The following is a 23,162-nucleotide window of genomic DNA, read 5'->3' as shown; positions in this document are numbered from 1 at the left end:
TTGATTTCAATCCTTCCTGTGATTTCCTGTCACATTTCCAGTAGTTCTTCAGGATAGTCTACCAGACCTACAGAGTCTGCCTGTGACCTACCCCCATACCCTTTCTAACCTACTCTTTTTCCTATCGTTCTCCCCTCCTGACGCCCATTACTATTTCTTGAACATTCCGACTCCTCCCCCCATCCCTCTCTTTATCTTTCTTCATAGCAGCACTCCAGTTTGAGAACAGAGACTTTTCTCTTGTTTCCTATTGCTTCCCTAACATCTAGAACAGTGTCTGGTGTCAAGTAGGTGTTTGGTAAATATTTGTTTGGATGAATATAAATGGCAAGTTTCCCTAATGCCTTTCAAATACATTTATACACGTTTTCACTAGCAAGTATAGCATGAAATGGCTTTTCATGATGATTTGGTTTTCTCCAACCACAAGAAAAAGACTCAGGCATTAATTAACATGTTATAGGAAGACAGTTTTTAGAAAGAACCCACCTGTTCTGAAATTTATGGTGAAATGAAAGTATTACTTAATTCTTGATTAAGCAGATTTTTAAAAATAAATTTCATGGGTTAAGTTAATAGTTTCATTTTTATGGCAAGAACATTAATTTTTATGAAATATGAGAATATGACTTGTGTATTTTGTTTTCTAAATTTACCATGACCATTCTTCTTCAGATGCCACTAAATCATGGTTGTTTAGAGGATCTCCTTGAATTTACTTGGGAAGCAAAACCTAAACATTACAAAGTGCAATGGCAATACAAGATAAAAGTCAAGACAGTGACAAAAGTAATTGTAAGGCAGAATGCTACGAATTATGAAGTCTTTCTGGGGCAAACAGAATTTGCTGCCCCAGCTCAGTTTGAAGTAGTATACTGCTCAGTCCATGGAATGATGTCACTGTTGTTCCTCAGTAGCCATTTAAGTTCTCTGAGCCCATGGTGGACCCTATTATAACTGACATTTCTGTTTTCATTGCAGTTGTCGGACAAGTAACCGCAAGAGTTTGATTGTGACCTCTAACACATCACCTACACTACCAAGGCCACACTCACCACTCCATGGCCACACAGGTGAGTGCTTGAAGGTTAAGAAAGGTGGGGGAAAGAGTGACCAGTGACACCTAATTTCTTTCCTACTTCTCACTTTGTGTGGCTCAGCATACTACATTGTTACTTCACTCAGTTGACTGAGGAATACAGAGTTCATGGGCATGCTTTCTATGGGAGGATGTGTTCAGTCTGTTTTTGACTCTTAGTTGATTCTTGCTTCGACCTGCCAACATTCCTTTTGGCCTTTTGCATGTTTTGGGGCCGGGTTTGTTTCCTGGGTCTATGGCATCTGTACTGGTATATAGAGAGCATGTTATGGCTCCAGCCTTCTGGGACCATGTGAAAAGAGCTTTATTAAATGTTGTCCTACCATGCCCAAGGGGCAGTCCTTACAAAGATGGTTTTCTGCCTCATACAACTCCTGATAACTTTCTCTGTTAGAATAGGAGTAAACAAAAGTGATAGGAATATTCGTTTTAAGTTGGTATTAATTTCACATATTGTAATTGAAGCATGATCTCTATATTCAGACTCTGCTCCATATGGAATATGGGCTCCTCCAAACAGTATAAGGACTGATTTACTTGCCTCTGACTGGGGAATATAGAAAAATTAAGAGGGAGAAGACCTCATTTGAGTTAGCCATATATTTTAGTTTAGACATGTATTTTTGCATCCCAGGGAGGCCAGCAAAGGGGCCTTAGCTTTGCTAAAGGGGTTGCTGCACTGTTAAACTTTTCACTGCTACATTATTTACAGTGGGAGTTCCAGACCTAGGTGTAATGGAAATGGAACAGGCTTGGAACCATAGGAAGCTGTTTAGAGCTTACTGCGTGGGTAAGCCATGGAGCTTGTCTATCTTTGGGCAGTAAAACAGTACCAAAGCAATGAAACAGCTCATCATCAAGCCAAATAAGACCGATCTTTTTCACTTGGGTTTGTCTCCTTGCTCACAGTTTACTGTGTCTTTGGAGGGAAAAAATGGTGCATGTGGAATAGTTGTCTAAGCATTGGCGATTCTGAAATTGCTTTTTGTCCTTGGGAGAAGGTTCTCACTTTACTGGGCTCCTATCCAACTATTATTCAGTGGGCTCATGGCCCGTTTCCAGGAATCAATAAAACTCTTAAACACTAACTGTCACGTTAGAAGACACCATGAAGAGTGCAGGAGGACCCAGGGGATTGGAGACTTACTGAGACTGGAAAGCAAAGCTCTCATTGTGTTTAGGTATGTTCCTCCTCAAACTGACTGGGTTATGTGTACTCTACCCTGGAACTTTGTAAAAACAGCTTATATCTGACCTGGCCTTTTCATCCTATAGAAATAAATTTAGCATCTCTAGACCTTATACATTATTTCACAACTATAATATGAGTACTAGGCATTAATTACTACTGGCTTTTCCGTTCTGAGATGATTATTTAGATTCCCAGCAGTTAGAGTTTAGATCTAGATCTTCCCTATTCAAGGGACTTTGATTGAGAACATCATCTGATCTTTCAGCCTGCCTAGGGCTGTGGACTGTAGCTTTGAATTAATATGTATAACATATTTCATATTCCATAAATGTTACCTGTCATCATCATCATCTCTCCCTAATCACTGCAGAAAATCCAGGTGGGCCTCAGACCCAGGGAAAAAGGATTAACTTAAAAGCCCAATTCATGGCTGTAGACTCTTTACCTAACCTAGATGCTAAGAAAGGCAGCACTGATTGTTCCATGCAGATCAAACTTCCCATTAGATTATATCCTCAGATCTTATACATCCTGATCTGTTGAGTAATATGAAGTCTGTCGATTTGAAAGGCTATTTATTCCATATAGGTCAATCTGTTATTAAATATTTAGTATATATAAGTAGATTATAACTACAGTAAGGTCAGTTTAGTAGGTACTTAGTCATTCTGGAAATAGAACCTTCCTAGTTTGTTGGTGTTGTTTTTTGTTGTTGTTGTTGTTGTTGTTTTAATTTATAAACTTTGTTTAAATTTTAGAGCAGTTTTTAGGTTCACAGCAAAACTGAACAGAAAGTAGAAAGAGCTCCCCTATACACCATCCCCACACCACGGGGTGAGGGGGGGTATCCTGCACCAGAGTGGTACATTTGTTGAAGTCAATTAACTTACATTGGTACATCATTATCACTCAAAGTCCATAATTTATATTAGGGGCCACTCTTGGTGTTGTATATCCTGTGGGTTTTGACAAAGGTGCAGTGACAAGTATCTATCATTTCAGCTTCATACAGAATAGTTTCACTGCCCTGAAAACCCCCTGTGCTCTGCCTTTTCATCCCTTCCTGCCTCTAACCCCAGGCATCCACTAATCTTTTCATTGTCCCTATAGTTCTGTCTTTTCCAGAATTTCATATAGTTGGAATCATACAGTATGTAGCCTTTTCAAATTTATTTCACTTAATTTTATTTCAAGTTTATTTATTTATTTCAAGTTTATTTCACTTAGTATTTGCACTTAAGATTCCTTCATGTCTTACCACGGCTTGATAAATTATTTCTTTTTAGCACTGAGTAATAATATTCCATTGTCTGATGTACCACAGTTTATAAACCCATTCACCTACAGAAGGACATCTTGGTGGCTTCTAAATTTGGCAGCTTGAATAAAGCTGTGGTAAATATCTCTGTGAAGATTTTTTGTGGACATTAATGTTCAGTTCAGTTGGATAAATACCACAGAGCTTGATTGCTTTGATCATATGATTAAGGGTATGTTTAGTTTTAAGAAACTAACAAACTGTCTTCCCAAGTGTCTGTACCATTTTGCACTCCCACCAGCAATGAATGAGAGTTCCTGTTGCTCCACATCCTCACCAGCATTTGGAATTTTGTGTTTTGGAATTTAGCTATTCTAATAGGTTTGTAGTGGTATCTCATTGTTTCAATTTTCATATCCCTAAGGCATATGATGTTGAACATCTTTTCATATGCTTACTTGCCATCTTTTTTGGTGAGATGTCTCTTCACATCTTTTGCATGTTTTTTAATCAGGTTGTTTGTTTTCTTATAGTTGAATTTTAAATGTTCTTTGTATATATATTTTTTAATTTATTTATTTGACAGAGAAAGATCACAAGTAGGCAGAGAGGCATGTTCTTTGTATATTTTTGATAATAGTCTTTTATCAGATGGCTTTTGCAGATATGTTTTCCTAGTCTTCAGCTTGTTTTTTAATTCTCTTTTGCATAGCAGAAGGTTTTAATTTTAATGAAAACCAACTTAATTATTTCTTTAATGGATTCTGCCTTTGGTGGTGTGTCTATATTTTTTTATGAATGAATGAGGGAGTGGGCACACATGCAGGAGAGGAGAGATAGAGGGAGAGGGAAAGAGAAAGTTTTAGCAGGCTCCATGCCCAGTGCAGAGCCTGATGTGGGACTCGATCTCATGACCCTGAGCTGAAATCAAGAGCTGGACGCTTAACCAGTTGAGCCACCCAGACACCCCTGGTGTTGTGTCTAAAATGTCATTGTCAGAGTGCCTGGGTGGTTCGTTCGGTTCCACATCCAACTCTTGATTTTGGCTCAGGTCATGACCTTGGGGTCCTGGGATTGAGCCCCACATCAGGCTCCCTGCTCAGCAGAGAGTCTGTTTCTTCCTCTGCCCCTCTTCTCCACTCATGCTCACACTTACTCTGTCTCTCTCTCTCTCTCTCTCTCATTCTCTCTCAAAAATAAATGAATAAAAAATCTTTTAAAAAAGTAAATAACATGTCATTGCCATATCCAGGGTCATAAAGGTTTTCTCCAATGTTACCTTCTAAGAGGTTTTATAGTTTTGCATCTTATGTTTAGGTCTGTGATCCATTTTTAGTTAATTTTTATGAAGGTCTGTAGATTCATTTTTTTGCATGTGGTTGTCCAGTTGTTCCAGCACTATTTGTTGAAAAGACTGGGTTTTTTCATTTTGTTTTGTTGCTTTTCTCCTTTGTCAACGATCAGTTGACTATATTTATGTGGGTCTGTTTCTGCCTATTTGTTCTGTCTCTATTCTGTTCCATTAATTTGTCTTTTCTTTATCTAGTACCATACAGTCTTTTTTTTCTTTTAAGTACCATCCAGTCTTGATTACCATAGCTTTATAGTAAGTCTTGAAGTTGGATAGCATTATTTCTCCAACTTTGTTCTTTTTCTTCAATATTAAGTTGGCTATTTTGGGTCTTTTGCTTCTTCATATAAACTTTAGAATCAGTTTGTCAACATCTACAAAATAATTTGCTGAGATTTTGGTTGGGATTGTGTTGAATCCATATATTAAGTTAGGAAGAAATGACATCTTGACAATATTGAGTACCCCTTTCTATACCTTTTAATTCCTAGTCTTATTGTATTAGCTAGGACTTCCAGTGCAGTGTTGAGAACCAGTGATTAGAAGGTACCACTTGGTGGAAAAGCTTCAAGTTTCTCACCAATAAGTATGATATTAGCTGTTTGTAAAGGTTCTTTATCAAGTTGAGGAACTTTCCTTCCATTCATAATTTGTTGAGAAGTTTTAAAACCATGAATGAGTTTTGGATTTTGTCAGAAGCTTTTTCTGAATCTGTTGACATGATCATTGGATTTTGCTTCTTTAGCTTGTTGATTTGATGGTCACATTAGTTGATTTTCCAATATTGAACCGGTCTTGCATACCTGGGATAAATCCTGTTAGTTACAGTGTATAATTCCTTTCAGGCATTGTTGGTTTGATTTGCTAATATTTTTTTGGAGGATTTTACATCTATCATGAGAGATAATGGTCTGTAGGTTTTTTTGTTTTTTTGTTTTTTTCTTGTACCATCTTTATCTGGTTTGGTATTAGGATAATGGTGGCCTTATAGAGTAAGTTCCCCCTGCTTCTATCTTCTGGAGGAGATTGTGGAGAATTGGTATAATTTCTTACTAAATGTTTGATAGAATTCATTATTGAACACAACTAGGCCTGGTGCTTTCTGTTTTGGAAGGCTATTAATTATTGATTAAATTTCTTTAAGCCTATTTGGATTATCTATTTTTTGCCTGAGCTTTGGTAGTTTTTGTTTGTTTGTTTGTTTTTTTAAGGAATTGGCCTTTTTAATCTAGGTTTTCATATCTATGGACGCAGAGCTATTCATAACATTGTTTTATTTTCCTCTTCATATCCATGGAATCTGTAGTCCTGTCCCTTCTTTAATTTCTAACATTAGTGATTTATGTCTTCTATTTTTCTTAGCCTGGCTAGAGGTTTATCCATTTTGTTGGTTTTCTCAGAGACCTAGCTTTTAGTTTTGTCGATTTTTCTCTGTTGATTTTCTGTTTTTTATTTCATTGATTTCTCCTCCAGTATTTATCATATCTTTTATTTACTTTAGACTTAATTTGCTCTTTTTCTAGTTCCTTAAGGTGGAGGCTTAGATGATTAATTTTAGATCTTCTTCCTAGTATATGCTAATACTATCTATATATATATAATATATAAAATAATTTCATCCTATGACTTTCTCTCAAAGCTGTGTTTCACTGCACCTAACAAATTTAGGTAAGCTGTAACTTCATCTTCATTTAGTTAAAAATATTTTTAATGTATTAATTTATTTATCTTGAGATTTCTTTTTTAACCCATGTGTTATTTTAAGGTGTGTTTTTAATCTCCAAGTATTCTGCCATTTTCCAGTTATTTTCTGTTCTTGATTGCTAATTTAATTCCATTAAGATCTGAAAGTAGACATTTTATGATTTCTGTTCTTTTAAATTTGTTCAGATGTGCTTTATGGCCCAGAATGTGGTGTGTCTTGATGAATGCTCTATGTGATCTTGAGAAGAATGTGGTTCTGCTGTCATTGGATTTAGTCCATAGATGTCACTTATGTCTAGATGTTGATGGTGCTACAGAGTTCAATGTTGTCTTTACAGATTCTCTGTGTATGTAAATGTGGAATTGCTGAGTCATGGAATATACTGTATAAATTTTGGGGATAAGATTAATAGATCTGTGGTCATGCAGATTTATATGATGTTTAAGTATCACCTGATTTTAAACTAGTATATTGGGACTTAGAGGGTGACTTCCTTGAACCTTTGGAGCAAGCCCCAGTAATTCATTCCTCTTTACTCCCTAATACTTACAGCCTCCTCACTCTATCTTCCTTGAATCCACTAGGGCTAATTTCATTATCCCTCATTCCTGTCAATCACTACAGGAATCCCCTGGCACCCTCCTCTCCCATCTCCTACACTCTTAATTCCCAGAAATCTCTGAATATTCCCTGTCTTGTCCCTTTTTCTTAACGCTCTCTGACTCTTGAAACCCTTCCAGTGTACCTTCTGGAGTTTATTATCAGCAAAATCTCCTATATGCTCAGTCTTGTTCTAATGCAATCTTGTAGGAGAGGGAGAGGTTAGAACAGATTGTCCTGCAGCCCTCTCAAGTGTTAGCTCTTACCTATCCCATGACCTTATACCATTGGACCTGAAAGGAAGAGGAAGTTGTTCTCCTTATCTTTTCATTATTCTCTTTGTTAATGTCCCTAAACTTTGAATCATTTTTTAAAAAGATTTTATTTATTTATTTGACAGAGAGACATCATAAGTAGGCAGAGAGGCAGGCAGAGGGGGAGTGGGAAGAAGGCCCCCCGCTGAGCAGAGAGACAATGCAGGGCTCTATCCCAGGACCCTGAGATCATGACCTGAGCTGAAGGCAGACACTTAACCCACTGAGCCATCCAGGCGCCCCCAAACTTTGAATCTTATACTCTTAAATTCTATCACTACCCATCGTTGCAGTTGTAAATATCTTAGCTTTTAACTCTGTTACTCTTCACTTCTAACTCCTAGAGTTTTTTTTTAAGATTTTATTTATTTGACACAGAGAGAGAGAGAGAGACAGTGAGAGAGGGAATACAAGCGGGGGGAGTGGGAAAGGGGGAGGCAGGCTTCCTGCTGAGCAGGGGGCCTGATGTGGGGCCTGATTTCAGGACCCTGGGATTATGACCAGAGTTGAAGGCAGACGCTTAATAACTGAGCCACCTGGGCGCCCCTAACTCCTGTTATTCTTGATGTTTTGAATACACTCATTGATTTTTCAGTTGTTTGAACTCCTGTCTTCCAGTGAGCTTTTCTTCCATAGTACCACAGTTACTTAGGCCATGTGTGCATAATTTTAATTTCATTTTTCTTGCTGCTCTCCAAGCACCTCCAGTCTTTCTACCTGTGCCATCTAGAAACTTCACCCCCCCAGACCAAACATTTGCTTCCAGGATCTCCAATCCTTGAGACCCTTAGGTATATTAAGTTTGGGAGGCCTTCTAAATACTGATATGGGTAATTCAATGCATTAGGCTGGAGAATACCTGAGAGAGAATATGAGGAGTCAGCAGAATACCTACCCCACTTCTAGGGCTTCCCAGGGCTTGATGCAAAGGGATGTGTGAAAGCAAGCACTTATTACTCGAAAGAACTTCAGGGGAAGCTGTGTATTCAGGAAGCAAATTTCACCTAGTAAATACGTTAAGGGCTGTATTAAATATATGTACAAGGTGCTTGGGAGTACAAAAGCAAGGATACACTGGCAGTTGCAAGACCAGTTAGGAGACAATTGCCGTTATCAAGATGTAAGGGAATGGGGCGCCTGGGTGGCTCAGTGGGTTAAAGCCTCTGCCTTCGGCTCAGGTCATGATCCCAGGGTCCTGGGATCGAGCCCCACATCGGGCTCTCTGCTAAGCGGGGAGCCTGCTTCCCCTTCTCTCTCTCTCTGCCTGCCTCTCTGCCTACTTGTGATCTCTGTCTGTCAAATAAATAAAATCTTTAAAAAAAAAATGTAAGGGAATGTCAGAAATGGAGAAAGTACATGAATATGAGAAAAATTAATGAAGTTAAATAAGCAGGGATTAGAATCAATTATCTCCAGATTTCCTGCTTGGGTGATTAATGAGTAATAATGCCCTTAGCTTAAATAAAGAATATTGAAGAATCAATGTAAGGGAAGGAAAAAGGAGATCCCAGAGGCAAATATATATATATATGGACCCTTGATTTATGATGAAAGTAACACTGGGGCAATTGTATGTCCATATGGAGAAATTGAAAGATTTAACTCTTTACAGAAATTAATTCCAAGTGAATTTTATATTTTTTTTCAGTCTCATTAAGGTATAACTGATAAATAAAATTGTAAGACCTTTAAAATATACAGCACAATGACCTGGTATACATTGAATTGTAGTTTTGATTTGAAAGTCAATACCCTCCAGTTCCATCCAAGTTGATGTAAATGGTGAGTATTCATCCTTTCTAACGACTGAGTAATATTCCATTGTATATATGAACCACATCTTCTTTATCCATTCACCTGTTGAAGGGCATCTTGGCTCCTCCCACAGTTTGGCTATTGTGGACATTGCTACTATGAACATTGGGGTATAGGTACCCTTTTCAGTATATCTGTATCTTTGGGGTAAATACCCAGTAGTTCAATTGCTAGGTTATAGGGTAACTCTATTTTACCGTCTTGAGGAACCTCCATACTGTTTTCCAGAGTGACTATACCAGCTTGTATTCCCACCAGCAGTGTAAGAGGGTTCCCCTTTCTCCACATCCTCACCAACATTTGTTGTTCCCTATCTTGTTAATTTAAGCTATTTTGACTGGTGTAAGGTGGTAACTCATTGTGGTTTTGATTTGTATTTCACTAATGGCTAGGGATATTCTCTGTTCTGTTTGTTTACATGTTTCATTATAACTTGTTTCTCTGGCATGGATGACTCTTTGCCTTTGAACTATCTCTTGCAACTGTTAAACTGCTTGGTAAAGTTGAAAAAAGCCTGCCTTATAGGCTGCTGAGTTTTCTGTCTTGATGAGATTTTTTTTTTTTTTTTTTAGATTTTATTTATTTATTTGACAGACAGAGATCACAAGTAGGCAGAGAGCCAGGCAGAGAGAGAGGAAGGGAAGCAGGCTGGCTCCCTGTTGAGCAGAGAGCCCGATGTGGGGCTCGATCCCAGGACCCTGGGATCATGACCTGATCTGAAGGCAGAGGCTTTAACCCACTGAGCCACCCAGGTGCCCCTTGATGAGATTTTTTTGTCCTGTTTATCCATTTCTGGCCATTTTTAAGAAAGAGGGCTTTTGTTTTTGTTTTTGTTTTAAGAGTTCTTCCGAATAATGTGATTTTTAATAATTAAATATTTGCTTCAAAATGTTAATATTTTAACATCTTAATCTTCTTATTTTTTGGGGTTTTTATTTAAATTCTAGTTAATTAACATAGAGTGTAATATTAGTTTTGGGTATACAATGTAGTGATTCAACACTTCCATATGTCACCCAGTATTCATTGTGACAAGTGCACTCCTTAATCCCCATCACCTATTTAACTCATCCCCCTACCTACCTCCCCTCTGGTAACTATACATTCTTCATAATTAAGAGTCTGTTTCTTGGTTTGCCTTTCTCTCTCTCTTTTTTCCCCTTTGCTCATTTGTTTTGTTTCTTAAATTCCATATATGAGTGAAATTGTGTGGTATTTGTCTTTCTCTGACTTACTTTGCTTAGCATATTCTCTAGCTCCATCCATGTTGTTGCAAATGGCAAGATTTCTTTCTTTTTTATGGCCGAGTAATATTCCATGGTAAGTATCTACTATATCTTCTTTAAGACTTGGGAAAAGCTGGGGTAGGGAGAAGAAAAAAGACAGAAAAAAACTTTGATAAACTAACTTTGGGTGAATACATTCTGACTTTTTTATGGTCTTATGAAGGCCCTTATCACCTTTCATTTGACTTATCGAAGAAACTCCTTAACTCCTTTTTTCTTTCTACTCAGTCCATTCTGAATTTTGAAACTGGACTTTTTCCCTAATATATCACTTTGTACCCATCATTCTGCTACTTAGAATTTTTGAATAACAGCATTCGCCAAAGTGGTTCTCTAAACACCATCCATTCGGGCATGGGGGGAAAATACAAAAACTTATTTTTTTACCATGAAAAATGAGAATTAAATCAGGGTTTACTAGCATTTAAGTATGGATCCACACTGGTACTACCCACATTAGACCCATGTGTTAGCTTGTGTCATAAACTGTACATAATCTACCATGAACAGAGTTAGAGTTCCACTGTACATCCTCAGTCACCAATTTCCTTGAGCATATTGTGGCTTACAGGTGCACTTCCATACCTCGCCTGAGTTTTTGCTATTACTAAGTCTCTTTTAAATTCCAATATTAGTGTACAGTGTTAAATTAGGTTCAGGTGTACAATATGATTCAGCAATTCTGTACATTAGTGTTCATCAGAATAAGTATGTACTCTTCATCTGCTCACCTTTTTAACCCATCTCCCCGCCCCCACCCTGGTAACCACCAGTTTGGTCTCTTAAAAGTGCATTTGTACAGAACCTTGTAATACAGTGTGGAGGGAGCCTTTGAAATGGTTTGTGTAAGAAGGAAATTTACTGGTTGTCTTATGGCAAATTACTTAAAAGAATGGTCAAACTAAATGTTGTAGCAGTTTTCTTTTACAAAATGTCAAGTCTCCCAAATTTGCAGAACTTGTCTGTGCTAACAAGTGCTTTTCAGTAGTATGCTGCCTGGAAGTTGAGGTGGGGAGTGGGCAGCAGTGACAAATACACTTTTTAGTCTGTCTGTTCAAGGTGAAGGTAACGTGTAACAGTGAGTGAAAAAGTAGCTTCATTTTGAAAGAAAATTTGTGCCATGGAGAGACCATTTTGAAAATGGATATTTGGAAATGTTCCCATTTGTATGTGATTTTATTGACAAAAATGATGCCACTTATTAAAACGGATACATCTGCCTCTTAAAAACATTGGAAATAAGATGTTCTCATCTTCCCAATGTAAAGTTTAATAGATTTTGAACCTATTTGTTAAAAATGTAATAACATTAGAAACTTTTCCTTTCATTTTCAAAAAAACTGCTTGGCATCAAGGAAGGTGGAAATTTACCATCCTGGGACACCTGGGTGGCTCAGTTGGTTAAGTGTCATGGTCTCAGGGTCCTGGGATTGAGTCCTGCATCAGGCTTCCTGCTCAGCAGAGAGCCTGCTTCTCCCTTGCCTGCAGCCTCCTTCCCCGCTTGTACTCACTCTCTTTCTTGCTCTCTGACAAATAAATAAAATCTTAAAAAAAGAAGAAGAAATTTACCGTCCTTTGGGTAGAATTGAAAGATGAGTACCATGATCTAAATAATATGGCTAGTAAAGCACTTCTTCCATTGAGAGCTACATATCTTTGTGATATTTATTTTTCATCTATAATATAGCAGTGGGGGCGCCTGGGTGGCTCAGTGGGTTAAAGCCTCTGCCTTCAGCTCAGGTCATGATCCCAGGGTCCTGGGATCGAGCCCTGCATCCGGCTCTCTGCTCAGCAGGGAGACTGCTTCCCTTCCTCTCTTTCTGCCTGCCTCTGCCTACTTGTGATCTCTGTCAAATAAATAAATTTAAAATAATAATAATAATAATAATAATAATAATATAGCCATGAAGGTCATGAAATATATTTAAAAACTAAACTGCAAAAGACCAAAGATTTCCAAAAAATGTGAAGGATCTTCAATCCCACTACACTCAAAAAAGGGGGAGCAAAAAATTGTGTTAAAATTTAATTTACAAAACATTTATTTTAAAGTATATAATTTGAGAAAATTTGACATACATATATATACACCTATGAAACTATCACCACCATCAAAATAGTGTATGTATCCATCATGTCCAAAAGTTTCCTCATAACATTCTAGAATTCCTCCCATCTCCAGGCACCCACTGGTGTGCTTTCTGTCAGCTATAAATTAGTTTGACTTTTGTAGAATTTTATCTAAATGGAATCATATAGTATGTGTTCTTTTTTTGTCTCCTTGTTTTTTATATTTCCATATAAGTTTAAAAATCAGCTTGCCCAAAATGTAGCTGGTAGGAGAAGGCTATGCATGAGTGAGGGCAGAGAGTATTTTGAAAATCCTGTGCCCTTGCTCAGTTTTGCTGTGAACCTAAAACTGCTCTAAATAATAAAATCTATTTTTAAAAAAGGCAGCTGGGGTTTTGATTGGATTGTTCTGAGTCTGTAGATCAATTAGGGGAGAACTGACTTCTTAACATTGTTGAATGTTTTTACCTGTGGTATATTTCTCTTTTTAGGTAGGCCATCATTAATTTCTCTTAGCAATGTTTTTAAAAATACTTTAAATTTATTTTTATTTTTAAAATTGTAAAATTTATTATTGAAGTATAGTTGCATACAATTTTTGTTTAGTTTCAGATGTAAAACATAGTGATTCAACACTTTTGTGCATTAGTGCTCACCATGATAAGTGAAGTCACCATCTGTCTCCATTGACTATATTCCCTATGCTGTACTTTTCATCTCCATGACTTATTTATATATATATATTTTTAAAGATTTTATTTATTGGGACACCTGGGTGGCTCAGTGGGTTAAGCCTCTGCCTTCAGCTCAGGTTATGATCTCAGGGTCCTGGGATCGAGCCCCACATCGGGCTGTCTGCTCCACAGGGAGCCTGCTTTCCCCCCTCTCTCTGCCAGCCTCTCTGCCTACTTGTGATCTCTGTCAAATAAATAAATAAATAAAAATAAAAATAAAATAAAATAATAAAATTTTAAAAAAAGATTTATTTGACAGAGGGGGGGGGGAACACAAGCAGGGGGAGTAGGAGTGGGAGATGTAGGCTCCCCGCTGAGCAGGGACCCTGATGTAGGACTTGATCCCAGGACCCTGGGATCATGACCTGAGCCTAAGGCAGGTGCTTAACGACTGAGCTACCCAGGCACCCATGACTTATTTATATTGTAACTGGGAGTTTGTACCTCTTAATGTCCTTCTCTTAACAATGTTTTGTGTCACTCTTATGCATCTTTTGTCAGATCTTCCTCTAAATATTCATGGTTTTATGCAGTAAGTGGTATTTTTATTTTCAATTTCTGATTATTGCTAGCATATAGAAATATAATAGATTTTTGTGTATTGTCCTTGTATCCTGTAGCCTTGCTGAACTCATTTAAGTAGCTTTATTGTAGATTCTGTCGGGTTTTCTAAGAAGTATAATAAATACTTTATATAAATGTAAATCTATTATAAAAATACATTAATATAAATATTATACTTTAAAACAAATATTTCTCCCTTTCTGACCCAGATGGTTTTTATTTCTCTTTATTTTCTTATTGTACTTACTAGATCCTCCAGTACAAATTTGAATATAAATGGTGAGCACAGACGTCCTGCTCTTGTTTCTGATCTTAAAGCATTGTGTCATAACCATTAAAGTATAGTGTTAGCTATACTTTATCACCAATGCCCTTTATTCATTTAAGAATGTTTCCTTCTATCCCTAGTTTGGTGAAAGGTTTTATCAAAAATGGTTGTTGGGGGACGCCTGGCTGTCTCAGTTAGTAGAACATGCGACTCTTGATCTTGGAGTAATGAGTTCAAGCCCCACATTGGGTGTAGAGATTACATACATACCTACATACATGCATAAATGTTTGAAAAATGATTGTTGGATTTTTGACAAATGATTTTTCTATGTCTACTGGGATGATCATATAGTTTTTGTCAGCCTATTATAATGATAGGTTGTATTGATTTTTCAGATTTTAACCAACTTGTATTCCTGGGATAAATCTACTTGGTCATAATGTGTTACCCTTTTTACAATTGTTGGATTTGATCTGCTGAAGTTTCATTAAGAATGTATGTATATACATTCATCTTTGGCTGATTTTGGAATCAGGGTAATGCTGACTTCATAGAATGAGTTGGGAAGAATCAATTTTCTGGAAGAATTTATGTACAGACATTTCCTTGAATGTTTGGTAGACTTGTCCAGTGAAGCTATGGGGCCTGGAATTGTCTTTATGTGTATGTTTTAAATAATAAATTTAATTTCTGTAATAGATTACAGGGCTATTCAGGTAACCTATTTATTTGTGAATGAGCCTTGGTAGTTTGCATCTTGAAGAAAATTTTCAATTTTCAGTTTCATTTAAGTTGCCAGTTGACATAAAGTTGTTCATAATATTGCCTTATTATTTTGGTATCTCTAGAATCTGTAGGATATCACCTCTCTCATTCCTGCTGTTGGTAATTTGTGTTTTCTTTCTTTCCTAATCAGTCTGTCTGTAGTTTATTAATCTAAAATCTGTGTATGGTTTTATTAATTTTCTCTGTTGTGTTTTTTTATTGGTTTCTCCTATGATCTTCGTGATTTCCTTTATTCTGAGTTTCATTTGCTTTCTTTTTTCTAATTTAAGATAGAGATTTAGGTCACTGAATTTAGTCCTTTTTTTTGTATTGTTTTGTTTTGTTTTTTAAGATTTTATTTATTTATTTGACAGACAGAGATCACAGGTAGGCAGAGAGGCAGACAGAGGGAGAGAGGAGGAAGCAGGCTCCCTGCTGAGCAGAGAGCCCTATGTGGGGCTCGATCCCAGGACCCTGAGATCATGACCTGAGCCGAAGGCAGAGGCTTTAACCCGCTGAGCCACCCAGGCGCCCCTAGTCCTTTTTTAATACAAGTATTTAGTGATACAGTTTTCCCTGTAAGAACTGTTTTAGCCGTTTCAGATGTTAGGTTTTAATTTTTGTTTAGTTTAAAGTATTTTTCTAATTTCCTTTTTGATTTCTTTCAGTTATTCAGAAGTGTATTGTTTACTTTCCACGGATTTGGAGATCTTCCTGAGATCTTTCTGTTACTGATTTTTAATCAATATCATATTAGTCTGGAATTCTTTTAAGTTTGTTGAATCTTGTTTTATGGCCCAGAATATGATTATTCTTAGTAAATTTCCAAGTTCACTTGAAAAGAATGTATATTCTGCTTTTTTTTCTGTTAAGTATTAATTAGGTCAAGTTGGTTGATAGTGTTTTTCAGGTGTTCTGTATTCTATCAGTTTGTCTCTTCCCCCATTTATGAATTTCTTCAATCATTTATGTCATAAACAATATGGTCCATAGACATTTATTTCATAGTATAACTTTTATAGCATTCGAATATAATGTAATATTATATAAATATTTGTAACCTATTAATACTTCATTTTGTTCCAAATTGTTCTAGCTTTGGCCATTTGGAGTTCTTTCATTAGGCTGCTATTTCACTTGGCATACCCCCAGCAGTGTGGTTTTTGCTTGTTTTTTGTTTTTATTTTTTTAAAGATTTTGTTTGTTAGACGCAGCGGCAGAGGGAGAGGGAGAAGCTGATCATGACCTAAGCTGAAAGCAGACGCTTAACAGACTGAGCCACCCAGGTACCCCTCTCTTAATAATATCTCTTGTAGAGCAGAAGTTTTTACTTTTCATGCAGTCCACTTATTTTTCTTCCATTGATTGTGCTTTTGGTTTCATATTGTAACAGTTATCACCAAAGCCAACATCACCTTGATTTTCTCCTATATTATCTTCTAGAAGTTTTGTGTTTTACATTTAGGCAGATGTTACATTAGGATCATTTACATTATCAATGTTGAGTTAGTTTTTGTGAAAGGTTGTGTCTAGATGCCCTTTTTTTGCATATAGATGATCAATTGTTCCAGCACCATTCATTGAAAAGACTGTCCTTTCTCCTTCAAACTGCCTATGTTTTCTTGTCATATATCAATTGACTACAGTTGAGTTTGTCTGTTTCTGAATGCTCTGTTCCGTTTTCTTGATCTCTATGTCTGTTCTTTCACCAATACTACATTGTCTTGATCACTATAACTTTTTAGTGAGTTTTTTTAAAATTCCAGTATAATTAACATGCAGTGTCATATTAGTTTCAGGTATATAATATAGTGATTCAATAATTCTATACCTTACTCAGTATTCATCACAGTATTCATCACAATAAGTGTTCTCTTCAATCCCCTTCACCTGTTTCACCCATCATCCCACACTCATCTCCCCCCACCCCTGGTAACCACCTGTGTATTCTCTGTATTTAAGAGTCTCTTTTTTTGTTTGTCTCCGTTTTTCTTTGTTTATATCTTAATTTCCTCATATGAGTGAAATTATATGGTATTTTTCTCTGATTATTTCATCTAACATTATACCCCCTAGATCCATTCATATTGTTGCTGATGGGAAGATTTCTTTCCTTTTTTATGGCTGAGTAATATTCCATTGTTTATACCTCATCTTTATCCATTCATCTCTTAGTGGACAGTGCTTGGGTTGCCTCCACATTTTGGCTATTGTAAATAATGCTACAACAAACATAGAGAGTACATATATCTTTTCAAATTAGTGTTTTCATATTCTTTAGGTAAGTACCCAGTAGTGGGATTGCTGGATTATGATAATTCTATTTTTAATTTTTTGAGGAACCTCCATACTCTTTTCCAGTGGCTGTACCAGTTTGCATTCCCAACAGTGCATGACGGTTTGGTTTTTTTCCTCCACATCCTTGCCAACACCTGTTGTTTCTTGTGTTGTTAATTTTAGCCATTCTGACTGGTGTGAGGTGATATCTCATTGTGGTTTTGATTTGCATTTCTCTGATGACTAGTGATGTTGAGTTTTATAATGAGTTTTAAAGTCACATAACGTCAGTCCTCCAACTTTGTTCTTCAGTATTGTGTTACTTTTCTGGTTATTTTACCTTTCCATATAAACACCAGAGACGAGCTTGCTGAGATTCTGATTGAAATTGCATTGAATCTGTAGATCAAGTTGGGAATAATTGACATCTTAGCAATATTGAATCTTCCAATTCATGAACATGCAGTACTTCATTTATTTAGGTCTTTGATTTCTTTCATTATTATAGTTTGCAGAATATAGTGTATATATTTTGTTAGATTTATACATATTTCATTTTTATGTTAAAGTTAATTGTCTTGTGCATTTTTTTAAAAGATGGTTTTTTGTTTTTGTTTTTGTTTTTGAGAGAGAGAGAGAGAAAGAAAGAGCACGAGCGGAGCGAGGGGCAGAGGAAGAAGCAGACTCCCTGCTGAGCAGGAGGCCTGACATGGGGCTGGATCCCAGGACCCTGAGGTCATGAACTGAGCCAAAATCAGACGCTTAACCAACTGTGTCACCAAGGCGCCCCTTGTGTATAGTTTCTAATTTCAAGTACCAGTTGTTCATTGCTGATATAAAGCAAAGCAATTGACTTGTATATTAGCCTTGTATCCTGTGACTTTGCTGTATTTGCTTATTAGTTCCAGCAGTGATTTTTTTGCTTTCTTCTTTTTCTTTTTCTTCTTCAGTTCTTTGATTCAGTTCTTCATTTCTTCTTCTTTGATTCTCCATTTAATTTTTTAATCTTTATGTAGACAATCCTATCATCCACAAACAGAGATAGTTTTATTTGTTCTTTCCCAATGTATTTACCTTTACTTTCTTTCTTATTGCAGGGCACATGGGTGGCTCAATCTGTTAAGCATCTGACCCTTAGTTTTGGCTCAGGTCATAATCTCAGTTGTTGTTAGATGGAGTCCCAGGTGGGGCTCCGTGCTCATTTTGGAATTTGCTTCGGATTCCCTCTCCCTCCGCCCCTCCCCCGCACTCGTGAGTGCACGTTCTCTCTCTCAAATAAATAAATTTCTAAAAAATCTTATTGCACTGACTACAGCGTTCAGTATGAGTTGAGACTGGTGAGAGGGGACATTTTTGCCTTGTTCCCAGTCCTGAGGGGAAAGCATCCTCTTTCTCACCATTAAGTCTGATGTTAGCAGTATGTCTTCTGTAGATGTTCTTGGTCAAGTTGAGGAAGTTCCTCTCTATTCCTAGTTTGATGAGAGTTTTATCAGGAATGGGTTTTAGATTTTGTCAAATACCTTTTCAGAATCAATTCATGCAATTACGTGGTTTTTTTCTCTTTAGTCTGTTGTGGTTGTGGATTATATTGATTGATTTTCAGATGTCTGATCAATCCTGCATACCTGGAGTAAATTGCACTTGATTGTGTTATGTAGTTTTTTATGCATTGTAAAATTTTATATTTCTAATGTCTTGTTGAGAATTTTACAACTATATCCATAAGAGATACTGGTCTGTAGTTTTTCCTTCTAATGTTCTTTTCTGGTATCTGTATTAGGGTAATACTGGCCTTGTACAATGAGTTTAGGAAGTGTTCTTTCCCCTTCTGTTGGAAGAAATTGCAGAGGTACCAGTTTTTCTTTAAATGCTTGATAGAATTTATCAGTATGACACATGAAACTGATGTTTTCTTTTTTCAGGAGTTACAATATAGCTTCAGTTTCCTTAATAGGGTCTTTTTAATCCAATCTGACAATCTCTGCCTTTTATTTGGGGCTTTTAGATGATTTATATTTACTGTTGGTGATACGGTTTGGCTTAAAACTGTCATCTTCCTACTTGTGTTATCATTGTTCCATCTGTTTTTTCTTCTTTTTGCTCTTTTTCTGCTTTATTTGGGGTCGAATGGTTTTTATTCCACTTTATATCTTTTACTGGCTTATGAGCTATAACTGTTACTTGGTAGTTGCATTGACATGTGCAATATATATCATATTATACCTCTTCACAGATAGTATAAGATTAACACCATCCCATTTTCCCTCTTATAACCTGATGCTGCTTTCAAACTTTTTATTCTCAAATGTTGTAAATACCACACCACTTTATTATTATTTTTGTTTAAATATTTGTTATTCTTAAAGAGATTTAAATAACAAAAAAATCTTTGTTTTCCCACATAGTTAACTTTTCTACTTCTCTTCATTCTTTTGTGTCGATCCATATTTTAACTTGGTATCTTTTTCTGCCTAAAGGACTTTTTTTTTTAAGTTACAGTGCAGTCTGCTGTTCTTGAGGATTTTTTTTTTTTAATCTGAAAAGATATTTATTTCACCTTGGTTTTAAAAAATATTTTTACTGGTGCAATGACTTTTAACACTAATTACCCAGAATTAAGCCATACTCTGGATTTGGTTTTGGACATAGTCCTCCACAAAATTGTCATTACTTGAGACACCCAACTGCAAGCTTGGGGTTCCAAGGCCACCCATAATTCTGACCAACTGGATATAAATTCAAAGGTTCCCACTACCTCTTCAGGTTTAGTATTTTAGTAGAATGACTCCTAGAACTCAGGAAAGTGTTATACTTACAAATAGAGTTTTATTATAGCAAAAAGAATATAAATCAGAACCAGCCCATAAAAGAGACTCAAATTATAGTCTGGGATGGCCGCACATGTGAAGTTTTTGGTGTGTTCTCCCCATGATATCTGGATCTGCCCTTCTCCCAGCATATTAATTGTAGCAATATGCAGAGTAATAGCCAGGAAGTTCACTGAAGTTTTGGTATCCAGAATGTTCATTATGTAGGTATGATTGATGGACTCATTGCATATGTGATTAAACTCAGCCTTTAGCATGCCCTTCCATTCCCTGGAGGTCAAACTGTTATCAAATGGCTTAGAGCACTGACCCTCTAACCACATGGTTGGTTTTCTAGATTGACCAGCCACCATCCTGAGTCATCTCATTTGCATAAAGTATCAGGCCCTACCATGAATATCAAAGACACTTCTGTCACTTGGGAAGTTCCAACATTACGAGGCTCATTCCCAGGAACTGAGACAAAAGCCATCAAATTCTTTATTACACAGTAGCTGGGTATAGAATCTGGGTTGGTAGGGTTTTTCTTTTCATAATTTGAAGATATTGCTCTGTTACTGAAGATACTCTTACATTGTTTTTAATTAAAAATCTGCTAGAATCCTTATCTTTGTTCCTCTGTATATGTCTTTCTCACCTACCACTCAAATGTTTTTAAGATTTTTATTTTTATCATGTGTTTTGAACAATTTGATTATAATGTGTTTTGGTGTAGTTTTCTTCATCTTTCTCATGCTGAGGGTTCTTGGAGATTCTTACATATCACTTCTTCAACTATGTTTTCTGTATCCCTTACTATCTCCTCCTTTAAGGATTATTAGGCTGCTTGAAGTCATCTCATAGCTTAGTGATGCTCTGATGATGATGGTGGTGGTGGTGGTAATGATGATGATGATGATGGTGATGATTTGCAGGGACTTTTTTCCTCTTGGTGTTAGTTATTTTTGACATGTGTATGTTTTTTGAATCCCTAGCATTACTGTTAGCACCTGAAAGATTCTTTATGTTCTGTCCCATAACCAGCACCGCACCTGGTCCTTGGAAGGGCAGTCATTGTTCGTAGGATACCCATGTTTAGGGATTTCTTTGAGGCTTTAGCTGAGGATTTTGGGGAACCAAAAAAGGGCATCTAGCTTTACACTCAAGGATCAAGCTGAAGATATTTGTTATTTTTGGAGTGACATTACTTTAAAAGAATAGAATTTTTTTTTAAGGATTTGATAATTCTGAGGAGACCTGATACTTATTAAGGCCTGGCTAAGGAAACAACTACTGCGGATCATTTCTCTCACACCCTGACAGCCTGTGCTAGCCAGGAGGTAAGAATAGATCATAAGAGATAATCCTAGACACAGAGCTTGGGAAACCCAGAGTTGGGGCAAGGTTGAGAGCAGACCTAGTACATAAGGCTGTGACCTCACTGAGGCTCCCGGTCAAGGGGATAAGTGGAAGCTGAAAATGCCTCCTCCTAATTAGTTTTCCCATAGAGAGTGTCTTTATTTATTTATTTTTATTTTTAAAAGATTTTATTTTTAAGTAATCTATATGCCCAGCCTGGGGCTGTACCCACAACCCTGAGATTAAGAGTTGCACATTCCACTGCCTGAGCCAACCAGGTGCCCTCAGAATGCCTTTATATAACTGATACAGAGGTGCTGTGTGGGAAAATGAGTACGAAGTGGGGAGGTGGACAGAGATTGGCAGAGAGGTCAGCACATCATGTAGTATGGGGCTTACTTTGACATGGCCCCTTGTATAGAGACACATTGACAGCTTCTGCCAGCTAGGAGCTTTTGAATACTAACCCCCAGCTGGAAGTTAGGCCAGAGAAGTATGGCAGTCTTAGGTTCAAGAACTATTGTGACTAGTGCAAAGGTAAGCAAAGTTTTATTCGAACCTTCTGTACTGTACATTAGCAATTTACAGGGAACATGTGAAAACGAATAAGGGAATGAAGGTAATTCCTATACCATGAGGAGGTTGGGCATGTTTGCAGACTTGGGGGGACTTGTGTTTGGTCTCTTAAGGAATGCTGCTATCCTAAGTCCCTACCGGAGAACTTGAGTTTCTCTTAAGCATGCATATTTCTGGGTTAGCCTTGGATGCAGTGTGCAGAGATATATGTCCAAAAGACTTTTAGATCAGGAAGGAGTCCTGTTCCCTTTCAAAAAATGTTTAAGCATCTGCACCAAATGAATTCTTCAAGCCTTTGGAAAGTTGTGTTAACTTGACTAGGCAGATTGGAGCCTGAGGAGTTCCTAGGAAGGCAGGAAATTGACAAGTTGCTGCTGTAACTAGAATGGATGTCTGAGAGACATAGATGGTTACAGGCAACTTGGGAACAAGAGAGAAACCTATGGGCTATCAAACTTTTACTAAGAGAAGTGTTAAACTGATGGGGGGGCCTAAAAACATAACCACCTGAGTGCTAATTGCCAGTGCTCGGTGAGAATACTTCCCTAAAGGTCGCCTCAGTCCTCCTCAGAAACAGACTTCACAGAGGGTTTCTTTTCCTTTCCCCACCCACAGGTAACAGTCCTTTGGATAGCCCCCGGAATTTCTCTCCAAATGCACCTGCTCACTTTTCCTTTGTTCCTGCCCGTAGGTAAGTTGATAGAAAACCCTGTGACTAATGTGTGTGTGGCATTTGCGTGAATGTCAGTTAAATGTTAGCTTCCTCCTTTAAGGCGCTGCCTTGGGCTGTTAGCCATCAACATTCCTTTCCTACTTTCCTCATCTTGTTCAAATTTTGCTTTCCAGAGGCCCTAGGTATTTGCCTTTAGATGTTTGAATGGGAAAGTACTTACACGAATTGGATTTATTTTTATAAACCTAAGCACAAGTCCCTGGTTTCCTGAGGTATCCTGGCATGATCAGTGAGAAAATGGCCTCTCATCCCAGGGAGACCCAAGGTTTTACTCTTAGTCCTCAACCAGAATAAAAGTGCCTTTAATAGAGATTCCTTAGTATTTGAAAGCTGTGTCTCTTGGTGTATAACAAGCACTTAATCATTGCATTTTGTTTAAATGAGTG

General features: G+C 37.1%; 1 protein-coding gene across 14 annotated transcripts in view; it reads left to right on the top strand.

The window, feature by feature from the left end:
• MAST2 (microtubule associated serine/threonine kinase 2) overlaps positions 1-23,162 on the top strand; it is a 208,642-nt gene that overhangs the window by 147,888 nt on the left and 37,592 nt on the right. For all 14 annotated transcript variants that reach the window (XM_047725738.1, XM_047725735.1, XM_047725734.1 and 11 more), the window contains 2 exons: positions 982-1,073; positions 22,659-22,734. In XM_047725738.1, the coding sequence (XP_047581694.1) occupies positions 982-1,073; positions 22,659-22,734 (168 nt within the window). The remainder of the gene's footprint in view (positions 1-981; positions 1,074-22,658; positions 22,735-23,162) is intronic.

The sequence above is a fragment of the Lutra lutra genome, chromosome 4 (genome assembly GCF_902655055.1).
Source record: "Lutra lutra chromosome 4, mLutLut1.2, whole genome shotgun sequence".
NCBI classification, from domain to species: Eukaryota; Metazoa; Chordata; class Mammalia; order Carnivora; family Mustelidae; genus Lutra; species Lutra lutra.
The sequence above is the reverse complement of the archived record's forward strand: the minus strand, read 5'-3'. Positions and strand labels throughout refer to the sequence as shown.